Source organism: Netta rufina (genome assembly GCF_964035555.1).
Source record: "Netta rufina genome assembly, chromosome: 21".
Classification (NCBI taxonomy): Eukaryota; Metazoa; Chordata; class Aves; order Anseriformes; family Anatidae; genus Netta; species Netta rufina.
Window position 1 is genome coordinate 11,742,229 of NC_140145.1, and position 14,177 is coordinate 11,756,405.

The 14,177-nt window shown below is 59.3% G+C and overlaps 1 protein-coding gene across 1 annotated transcript in view; it reads left to right on the forward strand.

Moving 5' to 3' along the window:
• Positions 1 to 2,691: 2,691 nt before the first annotated feature.
• The window catches only part of RAP1GAP2 (RAP1 GTPase activating protein 2), a gene marked incomplete at its 5' end in the record, with an annotated part of 72,578 nt that continues 61,092 nt past the window's right edge, over positions 2,692 to 14,177 (forward strand). The window contains 2 exons of the mRNA XM_084299445.1: positions 2,692 to 2,741; positions 4,964 to 5,080. Coding sequence (XP_084155571.1) covers positions 2,692 to 2,741; positions 4,964 to 5,080 — 167 coding nt within the window. The remainder of the gene's footprint in view (positions 2,742 to 4,963; positions 5,081 to 14,177) is intronic.

A 14,177-nucleotide genomic window follows, 5' to 3' on the forward strand; every position in this document is an offset into this window, starting at 1 on the left:
TCAGGAGAAAAGGTGACTGGGGAGCTCCAAAGGTCTGCACATGCAGACATGTACGTGGAAGCTTCTGGTTTCCATGACTTACTCAGACATCTCTGCTTAAGGCCTCCTGGCAGGTGCAGCTGAGAGCTTTGGTGCTTCCTAGCACGCCTCTGTTCACACTGACTGCTGTGGGCCTTCTATAAATTTTCTTGTAAAAAACCGAGTTTTTCTGCCATGACAGGTTGCTGTGGGGTGATGGATATTTGTCTGGGTGAGGAGGGCAGACTTCCTTGCTCAGGGAAGTGCACTCTGGTTGGGGTCATCTCGCACCCATCGTAACCGCAGGTCAGCGCTTGCCCCGATGCCCTTGGTGCACTCAGTGCGGTTTGCTGCGTGTGGCAGGGCTGCTTTGTGCATCTCACTGCGACTTCCCCTAGCTCCTGCGCTTGCTTTGGCAGTACCGAGTTGCAGACAGGGAGGGCCGATTCTGAGCGCATCGTGTTGCACCAGATTCGTACGGCTTTCATCGATTTTCCACCGGATAAAACGCAAGCCTGCAAACGACCAAGGTCGGGCGCTCGGGGGCAGCCAACTCGGTGCTGGGGGGGGCAGCGGCGGGGAGCGGGGGGGTCGGGGCTGCCCAGCGCCCCCCCGGCCACGCCGCGGGGGTTTCTCCTCGCTCCGAGCCGCCCTCGGCGTCGCTGCCCGGGGCCAGGCGGCGCAGCCCCCGCTCGTGCCCGCACCGAGGCCCCCGGCGGAGGCAGGACGCCCCCCCCGCAGGACGCCCCCAGCCCCCGGCTCCTCCGCTCGCTCGGGGGCGAGGAGGGCGCCGAGCCCCGGCCCCGCGGCAGGGTCGGAGCCTGCGGGCGGCGGCAGCGCCGGGTGTGCACTGACCCCTAGCGGCACCGGCACCGGCACCGGCACCGGCAGCTCCCCGGCGGGCGGCCGCGGCTCTGAGCAACCCAGCGAGGAGCTCCGCGGAGGGCCGGAGGGCTGAAAGCCAGGGGGTTTCGATGCGTTTAACGTTAGCCTAACATTTCCACAGGGGCTGGGGGAGATCTCACCCGCAGGGGTATTTGCTCGAGCTACGTAGTGCCATTTGCTGTCCCCCAAGGAGCTCCTGCTCTGCACCGCTCGCTGCGGACAGGCCACGGGGCTGAGCGGGGCTCCCTGGGGCAGCCTTGGGCCGGGAAATAACGGGGCCAAATCTGACAGCCTCACCTGGGTGTGCTGGCCCCAAAGGGAGACCTGCCTGTGATCGGTGTGGTGCTGGCAGTGCAAAGGGGCAAATGGGAGATGCCTGATACATTAGTGTGTGGTTCCTGTGAGATTGTGCCATTTATTTATTTTTAAACCTCATTAGTTTATTTATTTATTTATTTATTTTCCTAAAATAAAATTTATTTTCATTCTTTAGATCTCCCAGGCCTGCAGAACCAGGTGTGCTGGACCAGGGCGGGCTGGTTCCCTGGCTCCAGGGCAGAAGGGAGAACCCTGGCCTCTCCCGCACCCGTTCTGTTCCCACGTGGCCCCGTTGCTGCTTCCCCGCCTGGCCCCTGCCAGGGAGTGAGCGCTGGAGAGAAGCCGAGGGAGCACCGATCGGAGAAGGCTGCGGCCCTGCCCTGCTGGGGGCTGCGTAGGCCAGAGGGAGTGGGAGTGGGCTCGCTTGCTCTCAGCCTCATTAAAATCTGTTGGGCTCAGTATAAACAATTGCCTTGTCATCATTTCAGTCAAAGCGTCCAGCTCAGGACAGAGTTATTGGCCCTGCCACAGATGCTGCTCCCTGCAGCCCAGCAGGCTGCCAGCCGCCAAATGCTGTCCTGTCACTGCAGGTGCTGCTTCTGGGCTCCCCCCGAGGGAGGGTCACTGCCCACATGCACAAGACCCCGGGTGAATCCCCGTGTGTGACCCTGGGAGAGCCACAGCCTGTGCAGCCACCAGAGCCCTGCTTTAGTGAGGATCAGCTGAGACAGAGGTGTTGATGTGCTCCAGGTGGGCTCAGCTCCTGCAGGAGCGGGACTCTGCAACTACTAATAAAAGGTACTTACTTGGGCTACTGATGTTACTTAATTTAAGTGAAGCTGTACAAGTGAAGTGTACAACACCTGGCAAATGAGAACTTGCAAAATTTTGTTCTTACAAATCAGAAAAGTTAGGATTTAGGGACAGAACACTCCTTTTGTGAAACCACTTTCAGCGTGATTTGAATCTCCTTGAAATAACATCTAAAAGTAGTTCCAGTCCGTTCCCTAAGCACCAGGGGCCACCCGTAACCGCACCAGAGGGGGGCACAGCCGGGACCCCCGCGCTTTGCAGCGCTCGGTGGGGACTCGCTGAGCGCCGGCTCCGGGACGCACCCGTTCCCTGGGGGCCACGGGGGGGGGGGGGTGCGCGCCCCCGCTGCCGGTCCCGCGTGGTGCCCGTGGCGGCCGGCGGGGAGCGGCCCTGCGGCTGCTTTACGTAACGGGGCCGCCGCCGGGGCACCGGGCCGGGCGCGGGGTGCGGGGAGCGGCGCCAGGGGGAGCGCGCAGGGCCCGGCCGCTCCGCACCGCTCCGCACCGCTCCGCACCGCTCCGCACCGCCCAGCCCAGCCGCGGCGCTGCCTCCGCGCTGCCCGCAGCCGGGACCCGCACCGGGACCCGCACCGGGAGCGCCCCGGGGCTCCGCTCCCCGCCCCGCCTCGCCGTGCGGCGCCGAGCCCCGAGCGGGGACATGGCCTCGGGCAAGGCGGCGGGGGAGCGGCGGTGGGAGCTGGTGCGCTGGTGAGTGGGGCCGGGGGGGACGGAGGGGTCCCGGGCGCTGGGGGCCGCGGGAGGTGCCCGGGGGTCCCCGCTGGTCGGGTCGGGTCGGGGGTCCCCGCGCACGGCGGGGGCGCGCTCTCCGCGGTGGTCCCGGCTTGGGTGTGCGGGGCAGCTCCCGGTGCTCCGCTGGGGGGGGGGCACCCAGCCCCTCCCGGCACGCCGAGAGCAGCCCCAGGCGCGGGGGGCACCGGGTGCTGGGGTGGGGACGTGTCCCCGGGCAGGGAAGGGGCAGCCCCGGGCTGCGGCTGGGTGAGGGGCGTTCGTTTGGGGTGCAGCAGAGGTAGAGGAGGGTCAGGGACCCAAAGAGGTTTGGTGTCCGGGGAAATGTCCCAGCCCGGCACGGGAGAGGTGGGGGGGCACAGGCAGTGTCCTGGTCCCACTCACACCGGGTTGGCGTGGCTGCCCCCAGGATGTCTCGGGACACTCGTGGGTGTTTGGGGAGCATCGTGGCTGCTGTCGTGGGGCTGAAGGGGTGCTGAGGTGGCCGTGGTGCGTGGGGACCCACTGCTGCTGGGGATGGAGTGCTCGGAGCAGCTGGGACAGGCTGACATTGGAAACAAGCTTTCTCTGTATCTTTTGATTTTTAATTGTGTAGTTTGTGACGTCCAGAGCGTGTGACTTTTGAGCAGGGCGCTGTAGCGATGCCAGGCTGTGAATGGAGTGGCTCCGGGTGACAATGCCCTGCTGGTGACGCGGGAGCTGGGAGCGGGCCCAGGGCTTGTCCCCATGTCCCAGCTGCGGCTGGGAGCCCCGCGAGCTTGGGCAACAGCCAGAGTGGGAGCCATTGCAGGGTTATTCCAAAGTGTTTTTTTTTTTTTAATTATTTATTTATTCTTTTTTTTCCTTTTTTTTTTTTTTTTCTTTTTCTCCTCCCCTTGGCAGTCCAGAACACCTTTTCTTGCACACTTAGACACAAAGTATTATAATGGCTGCTTTGCTTGGCTGTTCTGCCATCCCTCTTTTCCTTCTCCTTCCTTCCCCCAAATCCCTCTGGCTTTCCTGTCAGTGCTTTCGCAGCACTATTACATGCAAGAGCTGTCAGGGAGCACTGGGACTGCACTGCCCTTGGTTCCTTATAGCAAGAAACCCAGCAGGTCAGCTTGTCCTGGAGACTCGCCAGGAGCCTCCCTGGCTTATTTCTGCTGGGGCTGCGCCCTCCTGATTGCCCTTTCCTCTCGGCTTCTGTTTGTCCCAATTAACGGGCACAGGAAGTGAAATTCCATGTGAGTGTGTGCATGTCTCCAACCAGTGCTACAGAGGTTTTAAATAATTAATCACTTGCTGATGAAATTTCACATTCAGAGGCAGGCGTGTGAAGTGCAGCTGGCTGTGGGGAGGCAGGCAGCAGAGTTTCCCACTGAAGGATGGGAACAACTGCAGTTACAGACATCTTGCTCACGTAATGGAGAACCCACACTTCTTTAATCAAAATAATAACCATTGATTCATCACTTGAATACTGTTTAATAAGCTTCAACATCTGGCCTGACATTCAAAACAATGTTAGAAAGGCATTAGTCTGCTCTGGGAGCTGGTAGCAGTGCTGGGGGCTCGGCGTGCCTGCGGGCAGGGCGGGGGGGATGCGCGGTGGCTGCCGGCCGTGCCCTCACGCCGGGTGGTGCTGAGCAGCACTGGGAGAGCTGAGACCACCTCGGCCTCCTGGGGTTTCGCAGTGAAATGTCCTGCACCGCTCTGGAACTGCTTGCTCTTTGTTTTTCTGTGTGTGGCTGCTAGGAGTGGGTCTGGCTGAGGGGTGTTGGGGGGCTGCAGCTGGCGGCAGCTCCATGGGCACTGGGCTTGGGGCACAGGAACCCCTGCGAGGCTCCACGCTGCATCTGCCCCTGCTTCTCTTGGGGCCACTACTCCTGGTGGCAGCAGGGCCAGGAGCGAGGGTGGCCGGGGGGTCCCTGTCCCGGAAGGTGCCCGGGAGCAGAGCCCTGTCAGGGCTGCGGCAGCGTGCCCGTGGGAACAGCGGCTGCTGGGCGGGGGGACCCCACAGGGAGGTGGTCAAATGGGCAGTAATTTTGCTGCTTTCATTAAGGAACACACAATTATTACTATTATTGTCTCCCTTCCATCCCTAAACAGCGTTTCTGAGCCAGTTGCTCCCCGTGTCCTGCATCTCCCTCTCCCAACCATCCTGCGCTAATGAATATTTCAGTCTGTCTTGTTGTTATTTTTAGGTACGTGAGAGAGGGCCGGTTTCGGATCGAGGAGAGGACGCTGACGGCTTTCCAGTGGCTGTACTCGCCGCAGCAGCATCGCATCGTCAGCCGGGCAGACCTGGGCTCGCCCAGCAGGTACCGGGGGCGCGGGAAGCACGGCACGGCCCCGTGGGGCTGGCCTCGGCCGCCCCTCACCGCGAGCTCCTGCGGCGCAGCCGGAGGTCTCCTGGGTCTCAGCCTCTGCTCCTGGGGCCCTGCAAGTGTCTGAGGCTGGGGCCTGCTTCAGAACAAGGCTCTGGGAGCGGTGGTTGCAGACAGGAACCTGGTGTGAGCACACCTCTGGTTCGGAGCAGCAGAAAGGGCAAACTGCTGACTGCCTCCCCAGGCTCCCTCCTGCAAATCCCGTGCCTTTGGTTGGGCACATCACCTGCTGAGGACCTGCTTAATGCATGTAGCACAACTCTTTCCTCCAAAACTCATTGCAAATATGGCTTGGAGCCACATTGTGGGGCTGTGCCATGGCTTTTTCTGCCTCTGATGCATATGCATTGCTGTCGTTTTAGATCCGAGTGTTTGGTGATAAAATGTCATTACAGTAAAAGCCTTGTGGGCCTCCAGAAACCTATAGTGCAGCGCCTATTTCCCTGCTTGCTAAGAGTGGAAAACACACAAAAAAACAAAAAACAAACCTACCTCCCTCTGTGGCTACGTGGCTGAAAGCTTTTCCCTCTGTATTGCATCAGATCTGCTACGAGAGCCCTTAAGAGCCTCGAAGCACTTACCTGCCCAGAGCAGCCCGAGGGGAGAAGGGGGGGCTGTGGGTGCCCCCGGGCTCTGCTCCCAGGGCCCCTCGCAGGGCGTAGCAGGGCACGGGGTGCAGGAGGTGCCTGGCTCCCAGCACAAGCTGCTGCTGCCAGCTGGCTCCTGAGGTGGTGATTCCTTTGCTTTGTGAAAAAAATCCAAATTACCATGCTGGCTATTGATTTTTAACTGGTTTTTGCAAATTGCTGTCAAAGTTCACATTAATCTCACCACTGAGGTGTGTATATCGCGCGGAACTTAAATGCATGTAATGTGATTTATAATTAGTGTTTAGTGCTACTGGAGCTGATTCCACCAGATCCGTTTGATTTTCCCAGTTGGCTGGGAAGTCACCTGGAGGGCTCGGGAGGTGCAGGCGGGGCAGGCGCTGAGCTCTGCTCCGTGGGGCAGGAGGTATTAGGGCAGCGCTCTCAGACACAGGGTCTGTTTTTTGGGTGGTGCTGCGTGGAGCCAGGAGCTGGACTCGATGAACCTTGTGGCTCCCTCCCAGCTCAAGGTATTCCGTGGCTGTGACACCAGGGGCCAACTCTAAGTGGTGCCTGCATCCCTGTCAAGGGAAAGGTTCACGTCGGCAGCAGGTGAGTGGGGGGTATGGGGTGGGGGCCATGGGCAGCAGGTGCCAGAGCTGCCCTGGCACCAGCGCGCCCTGGCCGTGGGGCTCGGGCTGGCTGTCACCTCCTGTGCCACGTCTGTTGGAAGGCAGAGAAATGCAGCAGGCGGCGGCTGCAGGGTGAGCAGGGTACCCACACACAGCGAGTCCAGCGCTCCCTTTGAGCAGTGTTTTAGGCAGGTTCCCACCAGTGATAAGCAGTTAATGAACAATTAGCCTGACAATTAAAACACCCGTCCCGTTGGCCTGAGCTCCCGTGGTGGCTGAGGCAACGTACCCAGGGGTTTGTGCTGGGCTCTGCCACCCACCCTCAGCTCACTGCACTGCGCCCCGCGCTGCTCCACGGCCACCCCCAGCCTGCTTCGGGGCAGTGCTTACGGGGTGGCCCCTGCGAGCCTGCTCTGGGACAGCAGTGAGGAGTCAGCTGCCTGTTGGGGATGTCTTTAGGCCTGCTACTGATCGGAGATGTCTCTGTCAGAATGGAATAGGAGTTGTGTTTGGATTACACGGTCAGCAGTGCAAGCAAAGCACCCTGAAGGGGAGGGAGGTTGTAACACAGCTGAAGGCTGGTGGCACCGCCGTCCTTTGGTGGGCAGGAGTGAGATGCTCACCCCAGTGCACCACGCGCTGCTGTGGAGGCGTCGCTCAGGGAGTGGTTTTGTGCCCCGGGTGGCACAGTGGTGCTGGGGTGCTCAGCCGCGTTGCAGGCTGTCACGTTAGCTATCGTCACGTCAATCCGATCCGGGTCTTTATGTCACGTTTGCTTCTTGTTCTGTGCGTGATGGTAGTGGGACAGCTGAACGAGAGGACGGGTGATCCATTGGAAGGCTTAATGTAACAGGTGTTTAATTGGTTGTATTATTTACACAAATTAATGGACTCACTCGAGCAGCACTTAAGGAGGGATGAGAGCATGCAGTCCCAGCTCCTGCGGGACACTTTGCTCTAACAGCACACTGCGGGATGCCCACGCTGTGCTTCGATACCACGCTCTTGCACCTTTTGCACTCATTTGGGCCGGGATGCTGGAAGTGTTCCTGCACCCGCTGCCGGGGAGCACCACGCTGGGTATGGGGCTCGCAATGGGGAGGAGAGCTGGGTGGCAGAGGCCGCTGTGGTTTTCACGAGCTGTGTGGTTCTCGCTGGGCATGGGCAGGACATGGCACAGGGAGCTGCGAGCCCCGCGCTGAGCGGCCTCATAGCTGAAGTCACTCCCTTGGGATTTATTGCTGTTAGACAGACGTCAGTGGTGCCACAAAATGGGAATTCCATTGGTTTCACTAATTCTCTTCAGAACCCAGTGGAACCAAAGTGATGCAGCGTGGATTGATAGGAGCATCGCATGTCCAGGAGCATCCTGTGGGTTCTGCTGGGTAACAGCAATGTGGTGCTGTGGCAAGTGCCCTGTGAAGCAGGAAGGGTGGCCCTAAACCTGTCCCCATTGGCTGGAAGAGGAATTCTGCCTTCCAGTTCAGTGGATCCAGATTTTAGCCCTGGAAACTCCTGCCTGGTCCCAGCCTGTGTCTGTCTTCAATTCAGCCATAACGGATGAAAGGGCTCACACATAAAGGCTGAAGTCTGTTTTGCAACTGAATCCAAAGATTTTTTTTCTCCATTTTTTTTTCCTTCTTCCCACTCCAATAGCCTTCCCTGCCTCCCTCCCTGCAACAGCCCTTTTGCCCTGAAAGCTCCAGGGAGGTTGGGGTACGATCCCCAGCTCTCGCTGGTGGCTGTCACCCCAGCGGGGCTGCAGAAGCCCCCAGTGACACCACTGCACACCCTGCCGAGAGCCCGCTGCCTCTGGACCTCGTCCTCCCCTGGGGCAGGGACGCGGCCCCAGGCCCCAGCCCTGATCTTGGTGCTGCGGGGGCGAGGCGTGCGGCTCTGCCGGGCCCCGGGGGGCTGCGGGAGCGCAGCTGTGCCCGCACCCCGCGCTGAGCCACCAGCCCCTCCTGCTCGTGGCCGCGGCCGTGCTCGCCGCGAGGTGAGCGGAGCCGGGCGCAGTGCTCGGGAACGGCGCTGCGATAGCTGCAGCTGCGCTTCGGGGCTGCCGTGGGGTGGAGAAATTCCCTTTCCCTGCGTTTATCCGGCGCTGATGCTTGCCGTGTTAGTCTTGCACAGAGAGAGCAGCCAGAAAATCAAGGTAAGATGCTTCTGAATCTCTCTAAATCTGAACTGCCATCACGATGTACGGCAATATTTAAATAGCGTGTGGGGACTAGAATATAGACAAGCATGATGAGCCTTTAGCAGCAAATATTTAAATCTGTATTTGTCCTTGTTTTTACCCTGGATGGGCTTGCCTGGATGTAAATGTGAGGCACAGCTGGGAGGTCTATTGTTGCAATGCCTTACAGTTCTTGGTTTCTGTTTGCGTTTAAATATGTAAGGACTACTTCAGGCATGCAGACTTTGTGTCAGGCATGGGGACGGGGAATATCCTGCTCGTCAGGAACGTGCGAGCTGTGTGCCCGCGTGTGGCAGTGTCTCGGCGGGGTGGCTGCCAGTGCTTTTGTTAAATACTGAAAATTCAAAGGAGCAACTCCAGAGAGCTTTCCAGCGCTCTGCTTGTATCTGTCTCCGGGGGATTGCGATGGTTGGTGTTTGCCCCACTGCTGGTGGGGCTGGGGGGAAGGTTGCACTCCTGCCTTCAGCAGGGCACCTCATTGCCAAGGAGCCTGCGATATTCTGTGCATTTGACAGAAATAGGACATGGGAAGAGATTGTTCCGACCGCGTCCCTTTGCTAGCCCAGGGCACCCTTTGCTGGGGTAACCCTCCTCCCCTCTGCTTTTGAGCAAGATCTCTCGCTTATCTCTGCCAGACAAGAGAGCACCATGTCTGCTCAGCAGGCAGGGCAGAGCACCGTGGTTCTCTTTATCCTGCTCATCTCTGCAGGCAGAGCGCGAGCGGCAGCCCAGTGTGGGAGCTGATAGCGGGGCTGATAAGGGCTGCGCGAGCCTGTCGTTTGCATCCCTGGTGTACGCAGGACATGAGATGAATCCTGCTGGCTACTGTCTTATTTCCTCATCTTTTGTGTCTTCCAGCCTCTGCTGTTTTATTTAAGATTGCTTGTTGCTTTAGCAGCACAAGGGACATAATATCTGTCCACACGGAGTGATGTATTGAGGGCTGGAAATGAGCCAGCGAGTCTAAATTCAGATTCAACAAGAAGTGTGATTCCAGACGGCAGGCTCACTCTTGGCGTGCACCAGCTTTAACAAATATTTCTTTCTCCCTTTGCAGCTGATTCTTCCCAAAGGGCAGTTCACGATACCCACAGCAGCAAAGCTGCTCCCCTTTGCTGATATCTGTTTTGTCATTCTTCCTTCCTTCCTCCCTCACCGCTAAGCCTATCTGTGTGGTAGCAGGGTCCTGGGGGCTGCTCAGAGTCCATCTGCTTCTGCTGCCTCTCTTCTACCTGGCGTTGGGCTGCTCTGTTTGTCATTAGTGGCTGCTGTGGAAACAGGAACAGGACTTCAACAGCAACACCACCAGGAGGAATTTTTTTCCAGGAGCTAAAAACAGCTCCTTCTCCCCAGACCTCTCTGCAGTTTCGTGGGGGTAGATGAATCCCTGCTCAGACTTAACATCTGCCTTCAAGTTGGATGCCAAGCCAGAAAGAGCTGTTCCTCAGTTCTGATTTGAATCTAGCCCAGATACTGCAAAACCCACCCAAAATGGTGGAAAAATACAGGTGATGCTGGCAAGATCTAGCAAGGTTTTGACAAACTTTTGTCCAAATCTGGAGCGTGTCATTTGCAGTATTTAGATGGAGCCCTGCACAAGTTTGGCCTTGAATCTGGGTGCCGCTTGCTGCCTACACCTGACCCGGTGCCAGCGCATCTTGGCTCCAGGCAGCGGCTCCTCAACCACCTGCTCGGGGGCTCAGGGAGCGCGGCAGCGAGGGGCGAGGGTGCCCACGGGCTGCCCACCGCTGTGGCAGCGCCCCATGGGACGGCTTCGCGAGGGTGCTGAGCGCCGCTGTGGGCTGCTCCCTGGTGCTGTTGGCAGGGGGCTGTTCCAGGGGTTCCTTGTGTTTAAAGCTCATAAACCTCCTCGTTCCCAGCCGAAATACGCTCGGGTCTCTCTAAGGCCTGTGCTTTCCTCCCACCCCGCGTTTTGCCAGTCCTGGTTTTCAGTGTAAGCAGTTCTTTTTCTGTCTTGCCACAGTTTCTCCACAGACTGGTGGCGCATCCCCTGCCAGCCGGCTGTGTCAACCGGGCCGAATGCTCACAGTTACCCTTGGCTGCCTCCTGTGCTGCTGTGGGGGTGCTGTGCACGCTATGGGGACAATTCGGGGGAGAACAGCAGGAATTGGGGTCTGTCAGGTTTTGCCCTACACGTCTTTCCTCAGCAAGGCCACGAAATGCTGGGTGAGCAGACGAGCTCCTGCTCCTCGTGGTGCTGGGGCCACGGCACGGCCGTGTGGCAGATGTGGGGTGGCCGCAGGGGTGGCACCGGGCACGGGGCTGCACGGCGGGGACGTGGTGGCAGCGGTGCCTGCCAGGCGCTGCCCTGCCTTGCACGGGCCTGCAGCAGCCTGCACGTGGGCTTCCCTCGCACGATGCTTGCATGTGCTGTGTGTGCGGGCACAGAAAGCTTTGTGCTGGGTGCTGCCCGTGGGCACCGGGGGCTGCTGCTTGTCTGAGGCATCCTCCTGGGGGCTGAGAGGGGCAGGGGTGCTGCAGCTGGGGGTAGGGACGGACACGCAGCACATTCGTGAGCTTGAACAGGTTCTTCCTAAAGGGAGAGTTTCTGTGGGGAATTTCATCTCCTCGCTAGCAAGATGGAGATCTGAAATGCAAGAGCCTGAGAAAACCAGCTACTCCGTGCGCCAAACGGTTCAAATTCGTAGTGGACCAGAATAGTTACTGAGAGACCGGCGGTCTGTGTGGTGGCGTGGGTCTCACCTGATTGCAGTGCTGTGAGCAGTGCCTGTCTGCAGTGAAGAGCGGGGCTGGGCGCTGCTGGGACACACCAGCTGCCGACGTGCGCCCCGCGGGGAGCTGCCCGGGCCACCGGGAGCGTGCCTGGGGCAAGCTCTGGGCTAGGGGAGGGCAAGCTCAGTGCTGCTGCAGCTGCCTGCAGAGTGATGCGCTGAGTGGTGGCTGCTCGGAAGAGCACTTTAAAGCCACGTTGGTAGAATGGACGACAGGGCACCGCATCGCCCGGGGTGCAGGGACGAGCCCCTGAGCTGTCAGCTGCAGGGAATGGCCTCAAAACCGTGGAAGCTGTGCTGGAGCGTGGGCTGTGCCGAGTTGTGTGGGGCCTCAGTGCCTGCAGGGACGAGGCCCGTGGGGCTCCCCCTGCACTCCATCTGCTGTCCACACGGGAATGGTGCAGGTGGAAAGCGAGCTCCCGAACCCGGCCCTCAGCACCTCCGTCCCTGCCGGGGCTGGTGCCCTGTGCCCCAGCTGCATGGCCGGGGTGCCGGCACGGCCTCCATCTCCCCCTCCGGGCACTTGCAGCGGGTGCTTTCTCCCTGTTGTCTGTTCCTTAGGCTGGGGGTACTCCAAACAGAGCGGCCTTGTTGGTGTGTAAGAAAGGCAGCCACTCATTTACGTGCTGAACTTCCTCTTTGTTTTCTGGCCAGTTGAGCATTTTGCTGGGAATCGGCTCTGCATTTCGGTGTGCGTGTGTGTGCAGTTGTTGCTCTGTTTTGCCGGCTGGTCCTCCCAGTTAAGCCCCAGATGTAATGAGCCTTCTCTAATGAGTTTAACAAACGGGTTTTAGATAAACAGGCTGCACGGCTCCATCCCTCCCCGGTCGCTGCCTGCTGTTCCCCACGAACAGCTCCGCCTGACCACCTCAACGAGCGGCCCCGTGGCTGCCGCAGGTGCCGGTGCTCCCCGGGGGTCTTCGTGCCCGGCTGCCTGGTACCAGAAGTTGCCTCGGGGGGATGAGCAGCGCTGCCCCCCCGCTTGCAGTTGGTTTCGGCAGCAGCGAGAGCGCCGTGGCAGCTGGTTAATGGTGCAGACCTGTGGGCTATTGAGCAGGAAACAGCCTCCTTGAAAAGCAAGGTTTAAAACCCTGGCTTGTGGGAAGCTGCTGTTCTAGGCTTTGAGTTCCTCTCTTCATTTTACTTTACCACAAAGGAGAGAAAACGCTGTTAAAAATACTTCATGTACTGAGTCAGAATTAATTCGGACTCTGTTTTCTTTTGCTGTGTATATCGAGGCTGATGATATGCACAGCCTGTTCTTCCTGCCAGGACAAAATCTAATATTTCTGGGTGCCCACAACCTTCCTTAGAATCATAATGGAAAGATGAATACCCTCAGTGCACCGCATACAATATTAAAACACTAATGATGCAATCAGTCTCTCTTAGCCTGAACAACAAAGGGAAGAATTATGCTGCCCTTCCTGGGCAGAACTCGTCTCTGGCTGCGTGGGCTGTTTGCTGCCGAGGCGATGCCTGCAGGGACGCGGTGCCAGCCCTGCCCTGCCCGCGCCGGGTGCTCGTCCCTCAGCCGGGTAGCGCTGTCCGTGCTGAGGAGCCGTACGGGCACCCTGTGCTGCCTCCCGAGCATCTCACCAGCGGTTGCAGTTCCTATTTTTCTATTTTTTGTATCTAAAATCTGGTCTGCTCCTAGCCTGCAGCAGCTGCTGGATCACCCCTCTGTGGGCCTGGAGCAGCTGGTGGGGTTTGTGCCCCACACTGCAAAGCACCCTGCAGGCTGCAGCCCTGCCATGAGCAGCGCGCAGCCACGCTGGAACCGGGCGGCCTGGCTGCTGTGCTCCCGTGCTGCTGTCCCCTGGCCCCCCGGACCCAGGCTCTCCATCCATGAAGGTTTTTGGGCTGGTGCTGCACTGAGCTGCCCCCTCCACGTGGCTCAGCCCTGATGGCATGGCCCCTCCACGTCACCGCCCGCAGCTGGGCACTGGGGGCACAGCTCCATGGCCCCGGGAGGGCTGCCTGCTGCGGCCGTTGGCTCCAGTGCGCTGGCAGCGTTCTGCCTCTTGTAAACAGCCCCACAACCCCGCAGTTTGTGCTCATAAAGCTTTAATGCCATGCACTTGTCAGCATGCTGTTATTACCGCAGCCTCTTGCTCCCTCCCCTGTCTTGCTCCTTTGTTATGCTCTCTTGGTGTGCACGACGGAGCCACCCAGAGCTCGGGCACCTCCTGCCCGCGAGGCCCCCACGGCAGCGAGCAGATGGCAGCGGCTCCGGGGGGGCAGGACGGGGAGCGTGCCAGGTAGCTGCGATGCCTGGTGCGCCAGGAGAGCTTGGCTTTATTCGTGTGCTTGTTAACAACTTGATTCACTGCTGCCAGCTGCACAGCACCTCCCTCGTCCTCTCCAAAGGCAGGGGGCAGGGACGCAGCGCTCACGGCCTCAAGTGTGGAGCGGAGCAGATCTGGGCCTCGGTGGTGAGTCAGGCGCGATGTGCTCTCCTGGTTTTGTCGGAGACCCCTTGGGAAATTTTAATTTTGTCTCGTGCAGATGGTACCAAGGAGGCATCTTCCCCCAGGCTTTTGTTTCCTAGATTTGGCCGATCAATTATGATTTGGCTGCATCTGCTCTGAAAGGAGGAGTTTTCTTTTTTTTTCCTCTTTTTTTGAGCCCAACTGTGTGAAATACCTCGGAGGGAAGAGGCAAAGCAAGAGAATGAATGTCACTGCAGACAAACTGCTCTGGCCATGCTCCAGCAGGCGACACGGCGCTGGCAGGTGCCTCGTGCCTCCTGCCTGGGGCAGGCGCTGCTGCGGTCCCGCTCCGTGTGCGGGCAGCGTGCTGCGGGGGCGCAGGATGCTCGCGGCTCCGATGTGAGGTGGTTGGAACCGGGTGGCTTGT